Below are 15671 nucleotides of genomic sequence, written 5' to 3'. Positions count from 1 at the left end.
CTGTTCTGACAATGACCCCCCCCCTGCGGCTGCTGCTCCCGCGTGTGGCTCCTCCTCCCGCCTCGCCGGGGCGTTGCCAAGCCCAAAGGAAGCAGGAGGCGCTGCGGGAGGAGCTCTGCCATGGCTCTGAGCGAGGCGGGCGCCTGCAGCGGGCGGCTGCTCCTGCGGCCCCGCATCTTTCTCTTCGGGGACTCCATCACTGAGGTCATCTCCCCCCCCCGCCTCTGCCTCTTCCCCCAGAACCCACCAGCAAAGCAGCGCCTTCTGCACTTCCACTTGCCCTTCTCCCCACCCCCCTTTTACTGTATGCTGACAAGCAGGAAGTGGAGCGGGGAGGGCCCACTGGGGAAAGGCCCACTTGCTGGCTAACAGCACAAGCCTAGGCCTGTCTACTCAAAAGTAAGCCCCACTGACTTCAGTGGAATTTACTCCCAGGAAAGTGTGGCTAGGACTGCAGCCTCGGAGCACAATCCCATGCATGTCTACTCGGAAATAAGCCCCATTAGAGTCAATGGGGCTTGCTCCCAAGTAAGTATGGCTAGGACTGCAGCCTCAGAGCCCAGCCCTATGCATGTCTACTCAGAAGTAAGCGCCATTAGAGCCAGTGGGGCTTACTCCCAGGTAAGTGTGGCTAGAATGGCAGCCTCAGAGCCCACTCCTATGCCTGTCTACTCAGAAGTAAGTCCCATTATTGTTAATAGAGCTTATTCCCAGGTAAGCGTGAATAGAATTGTACCCTTAGTGAAGTAGCTGCTAGAGGTCTCTGGAAGGAATCCAAACCTGAAAGAAGGAAGCTGGTTTGATGATACATTCCTCCTGGAGTGTACAAAGGAGGATCTGCACATGGTCACACCTGTTGGAAGTACCACCAGAAGTAACTGGAGTTGATGTCATCACCAGTTACTTCTGGTTTGGGAGGCCAATACAGCATGACAAACACTAGTAAGAGACTCGGGAGGGTGGGAAGGCTTTTTCAAGTGTGCATCGAACACTGAGCTGAGCTTTCTGCTACTGCTTCTTGCTTTGCATTGCTGGTCTTGCTGTCAGGTGGTGGAGTTCTGGGGGTCACGTGTGTACCACCAGACACCACTTCAATTACCACTGGTACTAGAAAGTCAAAGTGACTCAAAATTCAAAGATGCTTGTGAATGGGTTTGTGGAAGATGGAAACCTAAGCATGAGGGCATGCTGTTTGTCATTTTAGCATTTCAAACTGACCCTCCTGTCGGTTCTATGGAGACACTTACCAGAAGAATTGTGTTGGTCATTTTAGATAGCTGTGAGGCTGGCCTACCAGGAAGTATTTCAGTGCCCTGTGTGGTTTTAGAGAAATTCCTGTCCAGTTTACTTGCAGTGCCACTCACTCAGTGTTTGCAATATGCTCACAAGCAGTTTGTACACAATAACGTGCACAGGTTCTCAGATCAGCAGATATTGAAGCTAAACAGATATGGACCTGATCAGTCCCTTTGATGGAAGACCTCCGGAAGAGTCATGTAATTAATATAGTCACTATATTATACTGCCTTGCATCCCAAGTTGTTTTTTGCAAACGGAAGACACTTTTGTTTGCCCATGTGGGAGGATTTAGACCTCATTAGTCCCTTGTGCCACATGCTGTCCTGACCTGGAAGATTCCCCAACTCTCAGGAGTGGATTTATGGGGCAGCTGAGGGCTGCTTTGTGGATCCCTCCCCCCAGTTTTACTTAACCTAAAAAAAACCCCACACATAAGGGGGGGGTTCAGTGATGCATTTCATGTAATGTGTTATTTGATCCTCAGACAATGAAGTTGGCTTTCCCTTTTTTTCCTAGTACTTTGGACTGCAAGTAAGGGTGCAATGAAAAGTCACAATGGGGGGGGCAGTGATTTTGGGAGGCAGGCTATAGTTTAGTGGTAGAGCGTATGCTTTGCAGGCAGAAGGTCCCAGGTTCAGTCTCTGGTATCTCCAGATACTTCACTGGGAAATATCTCCAGGTGAGACAATGGGAAGTACCCCTCTGAAATCATGGAAAGCTGCTACCATTCCCTGTTGAGCTAGGTCAGGGGTGTCCAAAGTTTTTGGCAGGAGGGCCACATCATCTCACTGACACTGTGTTGGGGGCCAGGGGGGGAAAAAGAAGTAATTTACATTTAAAATTTGAATAAGTTTACATAAGTTTACATAAATGACTATATTAAAGATGAACTTATATGAATGAATGAAGGTCTTGCAATAGCTCAAGGCCTATAAAAGTCCTGGCACAAAGCAAGGTTGGCCTTTCCTTCGCTGCCACTGCTGCATCCCAGACGTGAAACAGCAAGCAGTGGAGGGAACCCTCATTCCACAGCTCACGCAAGAGGTCAAACAGTTGACCTCACACTGAAAGCAGTTGCGTCAGGCCAGTTTGGCTCCAACAAATCTCCGGAGGACCAGAGGTTCATTGGAGACTAGGGGCTCCCTGAGGGCCGCAAGTGGCCCCAGGGCCGGGGTTTAGGCACCCCTGAGCTAGGTGGACCAATAGTTTAACTCTGCATAAGGCAGTTTCCTGTGCTTTTAGTCCAGTCCACTGTCTCTCCTTCTCCCCCCCCCACAACTCTTGACCCAGCAGTAGCCCCAGCCTACGTTTTTGTAAAGCTACACAGAGTGCTGCTCTAGGATTCTCAGATGAACTTTATTGATTTGAGGGTGTTGCTATATAGTTTCTAGATCTTGCAATGGGGCTTTGCTTAATCTTTCTCCCTGAAATATTAGTATTCTACATTCAGGGAGCAGAAATGTTTTTGCGGGCAAGCATCAAAACAGGCAAACCTCTTTCAAACTTGACAAAATAACTCAAAAAGTGCTTTAGCACTTCAGTCTGTTGCTTGTGTAAACTGTGCTTTCGATTCTTCAGCATAGCGCCATGGCAGCATCTGGAAGGCAAAAAGTTGCACCGTTTTGCTCTCTAGTGAACAGCCTTGGCCTGACCCAATTTAAAAGCAGTCCAGCTTGCCTTTGTGGGTGATGATAGCCCAACACTACCACTATGCTGGGGAAAGCAAACAAATTGCATAATTTATACTGAATACTGAAATGCTTATTCTTTCCTTCTAGTTTTCCTTTCAAGTAAATGGATGGGGAGCATTTCTTGCTCACCGATTGGCTAGGTAAGACATATCAAATATATCAAAAATGGCATTTCAGCTGCATTTCCAAGTCAGGTTCCATGAGATGTCTTAACATTCTTTAATCTGTTTCTTTTTAAAGCGAGCCAATATTGGTTTGGGGCAAACTGGCACATGTCTCAGATTTGTTTTTTTCCTCCACTCCTTAATTCTGAGATGTGTGGCAAATGCTGAGTGAAAATGTAATTCAAGCTTGTATTCAAACTTGAGCTATGTCTTGGTAAATTTGGATAGAAGGCTCTGTTTTTAAGAAATAATTTCCTTGCTTAATGCAGGCAATACAGACCCCCAAAATCAAACAAGTCAGAAAATGTGTGAAAGACTTTCTGGGTGGATATAAAGGCATATGCTTTGAAATATGCAATGCTCTTCCTATTCAGGTCTAACCATGTGAAAAGTTATTGGGGTGGGGGGAGGGGTTATGAAGCTAGAGACGCAAAGAGGTATCCAACCAATCTCTTGACTTTTCAGAATGGTGATGTTACAGATGACATTGCTTTATATGCCCATTTTAGAAAATGTGACATTCTGAATCGTGGACTCTCTGGCTATAACACACGGTGGGCGAAAATTGTTCTTCCACGATTAATTGGTAAAGATTCTAAAGCTGAGAACACAGTTGCAGTAACCGTCTTTTTTGGAGCCAATGATAGCGCTTTAAAAGGTATAGTAGTTTTTACTCTTTTTGCCCCCAATTGCTTTCTGTCAAAGGGTTTTATTAGGTCACAGTAGATAATGTTGTCTTCAAGTCTTTTAGAGTGCAATCCCAACTCACTTTCCAGCATCAAGGGCAATGCGGCTCTGAGGTAAGGGAGCAAACATTCCCTTGCTTTGAGGAGGCCTCTGTTAGTGTTGCCCTACTGCAGGATGGAGCACATGTCCCACTGGCACAGCTATGCCAGTGCTGGAAAGTTGGTTAGGATTTGGGCCTTAGTTTCTCAAGACTTCCAGTTCTGCTAGCTCAATCTTACTGTACAGTGAGCTCTTTTTCAAATTGGATCTGTATTCACATTCCTTGACTCTTCAACCTTAACAAGGGATTTTGCCATCACTTGTTTCTGTGGCCAAATGTGTGGGAAGAGGTACTACACATCTGGATGGTAGATTTGTGTGTAGACAGTTGGGTACTTGTGCAGAAAACCGAAAGCTGGGAAGTGGCACAAAGCAAATGCTTTCATTGTGGTTTGAAGGTTGTCCTTCTGCTTTGTGCCCTGCGCACCTCCTTTGGTTGCAACTTATGGATGCCTTCAGTGACTAGGGCTGAGATGAGACCATGGGCTTCATGAGATGAGACTTCAATGAATCCCACTTCAAAACTACCCTGCAGATACCCTTGAGTTACAAACATGAAGGAAAAATTAGTAGCAGCCTGGAGTTGATGATTGAACAAATCACTTTTATTGAGGTGAGCTCTATGAGAATCCTCCGCACACAGTCACTGAATTTGCACCATGAGGAGATTGTACTCATCCAGTTTGTTATCCCCAGAAATGGTGGTACATAATGTAAAACGTGTGTCAGTTACTTTAAAAATCACTTTTCTGATCACAGGAAATTGTTGCTTATTATAGTGTATTGATGAGCAGCTGTCATCAATGTTAGATGTAAAGCAGTTCACACACTATGTTAGATGTAAAGCAGTTCAAGAAGGTAATGTTATACTAGGAATGTAAACTATTTTCCTTGAACAGATATGAATCCTAAGCAGCATGTTCCGTTGGAGGAGTATGCTGACAATTTGAAGAGTATGATACAATATCTAAAGTCTGTGGATGTTGCAGAAGATAAAATTATTTTGGTGGCACCACCCCCCCTCCATGAAAAAACCTGGGAAAAGGAGTGTATTGCCAAAGGTAAAAGAGGTTCTTCCTGACTCTCCAGCATTTGGGATTTGGAGTGAGTAATCTGAGTACTGTGTGTTCTAGGGAAAGTGACTGTTAATAGGTATTTTCTGTGAGTATGTGTGCACAGTATAGCCATGAAAATCTGACCTGTTCACCCCTTTTCTTCAGACTGCTCCCCTCCCTTGGCCGCCCTGTGAATTATTTCGTCCAATTTATTAATCTGAGCAAAAGAAGGGCTTTCATGTTAGCGAGATTGAACATATTTCCATCTGCAATACACCAAGGGAGATTTTCTAAGATCCCTCATTCAAGTAGATCATGTCTGTTTTGTTCAGTTGAACCAGATACTTTGGATCATATTCTTCTTTTGTGTGTTGCCCATCATAATCTCAGGTCCCACCTACTTGGCCCTTTTCTCTCTCCTCTTCCTGCTTCTCTTGTTGATCCTTTCCCAATCCTTCTTAGTGATTATTCCCCTTCCATCACCATTTTGGTGGCAGAATTTCTGGAGGCAGTTTCTATGGCAAAGGCCAGAAGTTGTTAGCTGATAAAGTATCTCTTTGCCTTGTTATTATTTGTTATTGTTGTTGGACTTTTTGTATGCCAATAAAGGTTTACCAAAGTAAGTAGGTAGCCATGAAAATAAATTAACCACTCAGTAAAAATAAAGCAAAACGTTTTGATTGGCTAATGCTTTGGAACAGTAAGAAAATACTTTTTCCTACTCTGAAATATTGGCAAGTTTAGGCCCAAGTGTAATTCCCCATCAGTTTATGTAATGTAGCTGCACAAGTGGAGCACAGAGTGCATCCTGTGGTGGTGGTAGGGTAGCCAAATAGTTCTTATTTACCTCTCAGTAAGCCGATAAACCACCAATGGGTGTCTGTGGACCTATGCCAACTATTCAGCTGGTGTAAATCTGAGGAGCCTCAGGGAGCTGAGAATGCGGGATGGAATCCTGGTGTGCTGCTACCACTGAGATCTGCTCCTTGCTCCTATCCTCCCTTGGGCTACACACGATCCACTCCTGCCACCTTACCTGTTCCGGTGCAACCTGAGTGGGCTGTTGGTACATGAGGGGCCTCTGGCCATTTGCACTGGTGGTCCTGCAGCATGTGACAGTAGCATGCTTTTTGCAACACCGTTATCAGCACTCATGAGAGTGGATTGGGAGATCTACCACCATAAGTGCCAAAGAGAGTGAGCACTGAGTATGAGAAGCTGCACTCAAGTGAACTCTAGATTGGATCTGTATTCATAATGCTAACTTTATTGTAACCTGAATTTGTTCCATCTTAGGTAATTTTGTCTTCAATTCTCAACAGGTGAAAAATTAAACCGCCTCAATTCCATCACTGCAGAGTATGCCAAGGCATGTGTTAAAGTAGGTGAAGATTGTGGCATAGCTGTCATTGATCTGTGGACACTTATGCAAAAAAACAATCAGGTATGGTATGGAGGAATTTTCACACTAGAAAAAGAACTGAATTTTCAAAATGCATTGTTTGAAACGGCATGTACTAACGTGTCAAGGTGTAGCAAAGTGCATCTGGGACAGTAATTGCTTTAGTTGAAACAAAGGGATGTTTAAGAATCATATAGCAATACTTCCTATAACACTGTTTTGTTGTAGCACTCTTTAGCATGGCTGTAATTTCAATAATATATAAAACCATTCAAAAGTTCAATGTGGAAAAGAACAGCTATCTGCACTGTGCTTTCAGCAAGTGGAAGCTACACATTCTGGCTAGTGCTGCAACAGTGAGAGCAGTGTATTCTGGCTAGCAGAGGGCCAATTGCTTGCTATTAGGAAATGCTTTGGGAGGGGTAACAGCAGGTAAGGCCATCTGCCCTAGATGCCTTCTTCAGCAAGGATGTAATCCCGAGGTTGAATCAAAACCTGCCTCATCCTCCTGGGAGTAGCTCCCCCCATGAACTTCCACCACTATTATGTAGGAAGGGTGACAGCAGCAGTAGTCTCTGACTTAATGCACTGGTGAGTTGAGCATTGAGAACACATCTGTATTACAATAACGTTGTAATTACCTCTAATACTACTATTTGACACAGCATTGTGTTTTCCAGGACCACATCCACAGTATTAAGATGTATGTTATTTGTGGTTTCTACTGCCTCCTGAAGCTATCCTAATACTCTTGGTTTCAGTTCCTTTCTAAAAGTTTATTGAAGCCATTTACAACCTTTAAAATATCTCCATTCTAGGACTTCTCCCGCTATCTGTCTGATGGACTTCATTTATCAGGGGAAGGAAATAATTTTCTAGCAAACCAGCTTTGGTCTGTCCTGGAACAAAGAACATCAAAACTCCCTATGCTGCTTCCCTACTGGCGTGATGTAGATAATTTCCACCCTGAAGCTAGTCTCCGGGGAAGTTCTCATGATTAATACAACAGTGACTGTGCGTACACTTAGAAAAATCCTCTTTCACAGTGAAACACCTACAGCCTTTTTTCATTAAACTAATTAGCATTCAGCAAAAGGGAACAAAAGATAACATTCAGGATACCATTAAGTATGTTTTTTAACTTTCAATTTTTAAGGGGTAATTGAATTATGTTGAAATAAAATGTTAAAATGGAAACCAGTCTCACTCTCCTGGGCAACATATTCCCTAGATGAGGCACTGCCACTGAAAATCTTTGACTCTGACAGCTGCAAATTGATCTCAGCAGTACTTCTGCTGCTAATCTCAAGGCCTGGGCAGGTTTGCATGGGAGTAGGTACCATATGGTGAAAGGCTGCAGCTAGCGTTTCAAGTTAGCCCAGAAACAAAAAGGTGGCCACTGTAACTGATGGACTCCGTACCTATTGGTGTAACTTCCTACCTACTGCATGCTGCACTCACTGGAACTTCATACTATAGCCTTACATACTTCTGTGATCTTATCTATAAATTGAAATAAAAGAAACAAAGGCTGCACTAAGAGAGAACTTAAACCACTACTCTGTTGTGGTGGCAGGGGCTTTTCTTCTTTGGCCTCCTCCCAATTACAGGTGCACACAAAGAAGCAGCCTGAAGATAACGCAGTAGCAACTTTGTTCTAAAAAATCAATTGAAATAGCAAATGAAGCAGCCCTGCTCTCTTAACAGAAGACATGTAACTTATACTGCTGTCATTCCTTACTATGTAAGGGAGGTGCAGAATGTGTATTAACCTAAGAGGTCAGCTCACATGCAATATCCTTGTGACTATTCGTTGTCACATCAAGAGTTAATTCAACATACTCTTACCATACAAAGGACATTAGCCTCCTTCTTGTACAAGTTCCACTTATCACTATGCCCCTTAGGTTTCAAATAAAGCACTCATTCTATAATAAAAAATCCTTTTATTTTTCCTGAGAGTTTTCACTCGTCTCGCGAAAAGTTTACTATGTATGAAATCTAAAGTTACCCAGCTATAGGTACAAATACCAAAAAGGCACATTCAAGTATTAGTGTAACAAGTATCCATGAAAGATGCACATTTGTCACAGGGTTGGTAAATCTCTATCAGAAATGAAACAGAAGTTTTTTTCATAATTAGGCTTTTTTGATTATGATACTTTTTGTATTTTAAAGTCAACATTTGGATTCAGGTATTATTTGCTCACATTTTATACAAATCAAAGTTAACATGATTATGTGAAGAAACAGCTGCAAGCTACCTATTCCAAGCTGAAATACATTGTCATTTTCACTCTTGTGGTCTGTGCACACCTACAGACGTGACTGATTCTCTTCCTGCCAAGATTATGAGGAAGAGACATACCCATTGTTTACTTCCTCCCAAACAGAAGGAAATGGTAGAAAGTCCTCCATGAAAATAGCAACAGGAACACTGCTGTTGCTGCTTGCAGTTCTCTGGCTAAAAGGCTAGAACTGTTCACACCAGGCTGTAGGGTGCAGAAATCCAAATGCAGCAGACTGTTCTGGGAACTTCCCTTCACTGCACTGGGGGCCAAAATGCACAGTCCAGCAAGTATAATCTGCTGAGAATGAGACAGAGTCAAAACAAATGCAGCGCTGAGTGCAGTTCAGACAACATACAGGTGTCCTACACAGTGCACATCAATATACTTTAGAAAAACATTATGAATTTTCATTTCTAGAGCTATATCACATGAAAGCCATGATCAGCACCCCTTAAGTTTTGGCAGGCAGGCATTTTGTTTCAGTGTACTGGAATAGTCTTTCCCCACACTGCTGCATGAGAAGTTACAGTACACATTTTAGCCACTTCATTTTGTAATGGAAGCCACCACCCAGCACACATTCCCACTAAAATCAGTGAGGCTTATTGTCACCTTAGTCTGGTGGATTTTGGTCAAAAGGCACAGTTAAAAGCTAATTCCAGGCACACCGTGTACCTTTCAGAAATGTTAATTAAGTAACAAGGACAAATCATTATTTTAAAAAGAAAAATACTGTTTTCAATGTTTTTAAGGGCACCTGTACTGGTGAATGATCTAATAAAGGTGGTAAGAGACTACGCTTTGGCTTCAATGCAGCTAGTTAATCATGATCACTTCCACCTTGGGTCCTTTCTCTTTTAAAAAAGCCTCTCAAGCAGTGCTGCTCAACTGTAAGAAGGAACATTATAAAAACATTAATGCACACAAGTCTAGTGTCAGGCAGGTTATGCCTCTACACTATAGTCTGAAGGAAATGTTTAAATCATGACTATAAGAAAAAAATTCAAAGGGCTTCAATATACTCTGGGACTTTAGGGTTGTGTCTCCCCCCCCCCCCAAAGTAACACTCATATATTGAAACCACAGAAGATCATACACTTGGCCAGCATCTGCAATAGGTCACTTCCTTCTTCCTCCTACTCAATACATATATATACAGATACAACTGATATTTCCATAATGAAATGCTTTTAGATCAACTAACTGAACATGATTTTACATGTTGAGAGTCAACATCCCAAGAAGGCAGCAAGAGACTAGCACTCTGTTTCTTTGCTGTCTACTCGATGCTGGCGCTGCAGTTTGAAGGATGATGCTTTCTCACTCCTGGTAACAGGATGATCTGTAAGATCCTCAAAGGACTTGGCAGTTGTGCTGTTGTTTGGAAAAGGATCCTTTTCAAAACAGTCCTCCTCCTCAATGTGAGAGTCTGTGCTTGGGTCCTCTTGAATAGTGTCCATTCTTTGGTGGTCCAGCTTTGGAGCCACTGCTACCACAGGCACTGGAGCAACAGGCTGTAGGAGCTGGTGCCTACTTGTAGATGGCGCAGCAGGAGGTGGCTTGACAATTCGGACAGGGGCTGAATCCATGCTGCTGAGCATCTCAACATTCTGCAAGAGATGAGCAACAGTTATGCCAGAACATGGCTGGTCATTCTTTGAAGCTGCACTGGTAACTAGATTCCCAGACCTCTTATCATTGGCAGTCACACTCAGAACAATGTTTAAGATGGGAACATGTTCTCTGACCTGAAGGAACTTATTGAATCAAGAGAGTAAACACTCCTACTTTGAATCCCAGAGACAGCGAGACAGACAAGAGATTGTAAGAGTACACGTATTCACACACATACACGGCTTATGGAACTGAAGCAAAAAAATTTTTAAGTTAGCCAACTGAATTTGAGTAAGAAAGAACAGTAAGATTAAAGTAAATCTATAGAAAACAAGCCAGTATACTTGTGTATATCGTATGCCATGCACTCAAGAGGCAACAAAGGCCGTAGAAAGAAGGTTTAGGACTCAAAATACATCCAGTTTTACAAAAATGCACTTTGTCAGAGAAACAATGTTCATACAAAGTTTCAAGCTTGGTTCTTTAAAAAGCTCTATCAGGACTGTGTTTCAAAACACAAATACGGAAAACATTCTTCACAACTTACACTGGGGCCAAACAGAGATTTGGTATTCTCTTCATACTGTCTATCCAACTTTTTGTCCTATTAAAAAAGGGAAATGTAGCAAGTTAACTCCAGAGCAGGCTCCTTACAAGGCACAGACAGACCCTCTCCAGTACCCATCTACCTTAAAGCTAGGCTTTAAACAGAAACAAAAAGCCAGCACAGATGTTACTGCAGCTGGCTTACCCACAGAAGCTGCTAGTCACATAGTGTGGCGTGCGGTCTAAGCAGAAGATGACCTGAAAAATCACAAGCCTGGTTCTTTAATTAGAACATTTTATAAGCCATGCTATTCTCCTGCACTCAATTCCTTCATACAATACAGTCTCACTTCTCCCTACCTCCAAGTAAATAAAATATTAAAACATTTAAATGACAAGCTCAGTCAGCACATTTTTAGAAGTCAAACCTTCCCAGAGGTTTCTTTTTGGGGTGGGGTGGAGAAGTGTCTTACTCATCCTCATATTAAGCAGTTTGAATTTCCAGGATCATGTTAGTAAGAAAAACTCAAATGGGTGAAGGTTACATATCTCACATAAGCCGATTCACTTAAGAATTAAATCTTAATTGTCTAAATATAAGACTATATTTCTGCCCAAGTGCATATCAAAAGCACACTCAAGTTTTATAGTATTGTTTAATTTTGATTTAAATTTAACTTACCACACAATGGACAAGAATACTTAGAGGAATCCAAAAAACCAAGGAGAAAACAAGTACAGATCCTACTATGTTGTCTGCAAGAAATTTTCCTGTTAAAAAAAAGAAAAATCCACAATTTATAATAATCTCAAACAGTTAAGACTAAATTTAACTCTACAAATAGACTATTTGATGTCATAGAATCACATAATTTATTCCATACTGAAACCATTATGTATTCAAGATCCTTAAATGCTGGAACATAAGCCATCTTCAGGAACAATTTCTCCCAGTGTTCAAGAACAGCAATGCTCCCTTAATTCTTCAAGGCTTGATTTATTGCCATGTACCTTATTATACTCCAATTTATAAAATTATAATAGATTCATATGCTTGGAGACAAAATTGAGTCCTGATTTACCTGTACTGGAAAAAAATTAAGTCATATGCATACTTCTTAAAGCAGGCAACAAAGCTCAATGACTCCACAGCAGTAAGATTTAAATCACCTGGTTGATTTATCTTCAAAGACTACTATGAATTCTTTTTCTCATTTGGTTAAGAGATGGCCAGTTGTCTTCACAAAATTAAATATAACATTCTAATTCTTTTGACCTGCCAGCATACTTAATAAGCCTTATAAAACTTAACAGCATATGTTTAAATTTACCTCAAACATAAAGTTTATTCTTAAGCTGAAAATACACAACACTTTCCATGTACTATACTTCAAAAGAAAAGTAAACTCAGTCACAAAAATGTGGCGCTTTTTTTTTTAAAGATCATGGAGCTCACACATACTAGCTATAGGATTCTGTGTTTACTCAACTGCTTGCACAGATTAGAATCTGTTAAGAGGTCAGAAGCATTTCATGAACCTCGAGATCTTCAAAAGGGAATTTTTTCTTGTGAATTACTAAAATAATGCACAAGGAAAAAAATTGTTTTTATAAAGTGCCAAACATTATGTTGCCTCTATATAAAGATAATGTTTGGCACTTTATCAAAACAAGCACAACCACAATGATCACCACTACCACTTACAAGTTGCCATTTAAAAATTATTATTCATATTTGAAACAAAATCATTCTCTACTCTTACATCTTTCATTTTTAATGTATCAAGACATTAACAAAGGCAGCAAGCCTAAGAACAGAACCTGTGGAATTCAAGATGCTGAATTAGCTTACCAAATGTATTGATACTGAGTTGATCAATGAAAACCCAAAGACGTTCAATCACATCCTGCACTCGTTTCTCGCATTTACCCTGAAACACAAATACTTGCTTAGAAAATCATCCTAGGCAAAGTGTCAATCCTGCCATCAGGAAGGAACAAGAGATGCTTTACATGGTAGGAAGAAAAAAGCCCCATTAACTGCAGCAAAACTTGGGAGTTTGCTATAATATCTTGGTCCATATTAACTATACTTTTAACAAATGTGTTATGGAACTATTGCAATCTTGATAACTTGGTACTAACAGTGCTATTGTAATAATACCAAAGCAGCTTATGAGAAAAAGCCATATAGTGGTAAGAGTTGGACGACAGCTGCGCATGGGCAGAAATACAGAGTGTTCTTAAAACAGTGCTTTCCTCAGTACAATGAACCATGGCTGAGGTATTCAATCTGTGCGTCCCGCCTTCCTGGTGAGGTGTGGCTAGCCTCCAGGGGCGTCACCAGGCATCTTGGGGAGAGAGGCTGCTCTGCTCAGCTGCACGTGCTGCCTGCTGACTTGCTACTTTTCTGCAGCTGTGAACGAGGTAGGTGGGGCAGCGTGAGGCTGGGAGGGCTGTGAAACATGCTGGGGGGAGGTGGGAGAGAAGGCTGGCTGGGCAGGCAGAGGTGCCGCATCTCATCATGGAGCTCTCTCCATGTGCAACCTCGCCCCAAGGACTACATTTCCCAGTGTGCCCCTCGCCCTGGGCATCCTGGGATTGGTCAAGGCTGCTTGGGAAGGAAGGAGCCAGTCTGCTTCTAATGGGGGCAAGCCTACACCATGGCTTCCTCATGAGGAAGCTGCTTGAACCATCCACTAATGAGGCTATACTATATCTCCAAAACTAGACGTGATAGGGCAAAACCGATGCCATTTTTGGACTCAGAAACCCAAATATACACAGGAATTGGTACACCATGTGTGTTGGCCTGTGTTGTCAAAGAACTTTTGACATACAATATGGCATACAACAAAGAAACTATCACAGCAACATAGGCTGTCCCTGGGCAAGAAACATTTTTCTAGAACTAGAAACTAGACTAAACTAGAAACATTTTTCTCATATCTGATCTCTCTTTAATTTTGTCATTAAAGATGTGGAACTTCTTGCCACAGGATATGGCAATGACATTTGGCTTAGAAAGGGGATTGGACAAATTTATGGAGCAAAAGTCCATCACAGGTTACAAGCCATGATGGGTACGTGCAACTTCCTGGTTGTAGCAATAGACTACCTCAGAATACCAGGCGCAGGGGAGTGGCAACAGGATACAGGTATCTTGTGTGCTCCCTGAGGCCCCTGTGGGCCACTGTGGGATACAGGAAGCTGGACTATATGGGCCTTTGGCCTGATCCAGTGGGGCTCTTCTTATGACATTCCATGTCCAATATCTCAAGATCCCTCATTTTGGAGAGACTGCTAGACTAAGGTACATATATTCTATATTCTTGTTCTATATATTAATTATGTGTAATGGACAATTCTGCATGTTTGTGCGTTTCGTTGTTGTGCTACATACAATTACTTTATGGTTTATGAATAAAACGTATTACTTTTATGATGTTAGGTCTACAGTCTTATAGAACAATTTTGTATTTGAAAACTAATAAAGGCATTTTAAAAAAATTCTCAATTCGTAACAAGTAAAAACGGAAAATATTGTGTTTAGTGCCATCAGATGTAGGCCAAAATATGCCTGGGGGGAAGGCTGGGGCAGTCACATGCACGTACTCACATTCATGTCACAGAATCCCACCGTGCATGGCTTTCCTTTCCTCAAGTACAGGAAGTTCTGGTTGGCATCAACATACGGGCTGCACCTCCCATGCTCATCTCGACAGCAGACCTTGCAGGAATTATCGGTTTCTGAAAGTAAGCAAACCAACAACTCTGGCCACACAGTTTGTTTTTGTGTTATTTCCTACATGAAGAGGAGTAATTTCCTCATGCAGATAATTCCTAACAATTGTCCTAGTCTTACCAGATGCTCCTCGTAGTATTCAAGACTTTCTGAAAGTTGCAAGTTTCATTAGATGCCGGAAGGGGGAAGGGAATAAAAAGATATCCAAGGCAGGCCTTGGTCCCACTTGCAAATACTTTTATGTTTTCCTCCTGATCAGTCCAAGACAAACAAGAAAGGTGCCAAATACAGTTAGTTCTCATTATATGCAAATTTGCTTATCTGTGAGGGGCAGAATTGCTATCTTCTATCATTATCTGCGCCTCTGTTCCCGTTACCAACTATGCAGTGACCTTCCACTGCTGCAGGGACCTTCAGAATGGTGCCTATGACCAGCACGGACCCCTTTAAAATGACCAGCAGAAGTTTCTGTCAGTCATTTTAAAGAAGTCTTGCGCTGGTTGTGGGTGCCATTCTGAAGGTTCCTGCAGCCTCTGGGAGGTCTCTGCAGCATTCAGAGATACTTTGGCACTTCCTGCTGCACTCTGCTGGCTTCTTCTGATGGCAAGGAAGGTGTCCCTTCCCCCCATGGGTACCCCACCCCTACTGAACCCATAGAATCAATGGTTTGTCATCTGTTAATTTGCTATCCGCTAGGGTTTCCAGGAACCTAAACCTAGCAGATAATGAGAACTAATTGTACCATCACAATTAACTGGACTCAAGGAGTAGAACTGGAACATACCACATTAGATACCAAAGTTAGGATTTAAGGATGAAATAGCAGGCAAATAATTCCGTGCATTAGCAGAAAAACAGCTCCAAAACCACCATAGCTTTTCCACCCAAAGCTTCAGCACACAAATTCCATCCAGTTATCATGAGACACATCATATTAAACACATGAGTGTGTCAAATAAGTAATGTTAGACACAACTATGACCACTGCAGGAGAGGTCCTAAACTGCCACAACTGAAAACCATAAAGTGGACATATATTTCTGGAGTCAATTACTACAAATTTCAATAGTACAAATTT

The 15671-nt window shown here is 42.0% G+C and overlaps 2 protein-coding genes across 3 annotated transcripts in view; one reads left to right on the top strand and one right to left on the bottom strand.

The window, feature by feature from the left end:
* Positions 1-24: 24 nt before the first annotated feature.
* IAH1 (isoamyl acetate hydrolyzing esterase 1 (putative)) lies at positions 25-8350 on the top strand. Of its 2 annotated transcripts, none has more exons than XM_066612106.1 (6): positions 25-204; positions 3078-3130; positions 3664-3812; positions 4840-5001; positions 6318-6439; positions 7216-8350. In XM_066612106.1, exons 1-6 carry the CDS (start codon positions 121-123, stop codon positions 7396-7398), a joined length of 753 nt encoding a protein of 250 aa, XP_066468203.1. In that variant the 5' UTR covers positions 25-120; the 3' UTR covers positions 7399-8350. The 2 variants fall into 2 exon arrangements, with proteins under 2 accessions (XP_066468203.1, XP_066468212.1); XM_066612115.1 differs by lacking the exon at positions 25-204 and adding an exon at positions 460-528.
* The window catches only part of ADAM17 (ADAM metallopeptidase domain 17), a 29976-nt gene continuing 22628 nt past the window's right edge, over positions 8324-15671 (bottom strand). The window contains exons 15-19 of the mRNA XM_066612096.1: positions 14468-14598; positions 12701-12779; positions 11531-11619; positions 10850-10906; positions 8324-10298 (exon numbers count right to left, since the gene is read on the bottom strand). Of these exons, the coding sequence (XP_066468193.1) occupies positions 9945-10298; positions 10850-10906; positions 11531-11619; positions 12701-12779; positions 14468-14598 (710 nt within the window). The 3' untranslated portion in view covers positions 8324-9944. The remainder of the gene's footprint in view (positions 10299-10849; positions 10907-11530; positions 11620-12700; positions 12780-14467; positions 14599-15671) is intronic.

Source organism: Tiliqua scincoides, chromosome 1 (assembly GCF_035046505.1).
Source record: "Tiliqua scincoides isolate rTilSci1 chromosome 1, rTilSci1.hap2, whole genome shotgun sequence".
NCBI classification, from domain to species: Eukaryota; Metazoa; Chordata; class Lepidosauria; order Squamata; family Scincidae; genus Tiliqua; species Tiliqua scincoides.
The sequence above is the reverse complement of the archived record's forward strand: the minus strand, read 5'-3'. Positions and strand labels throughout refer to the sequence as shown.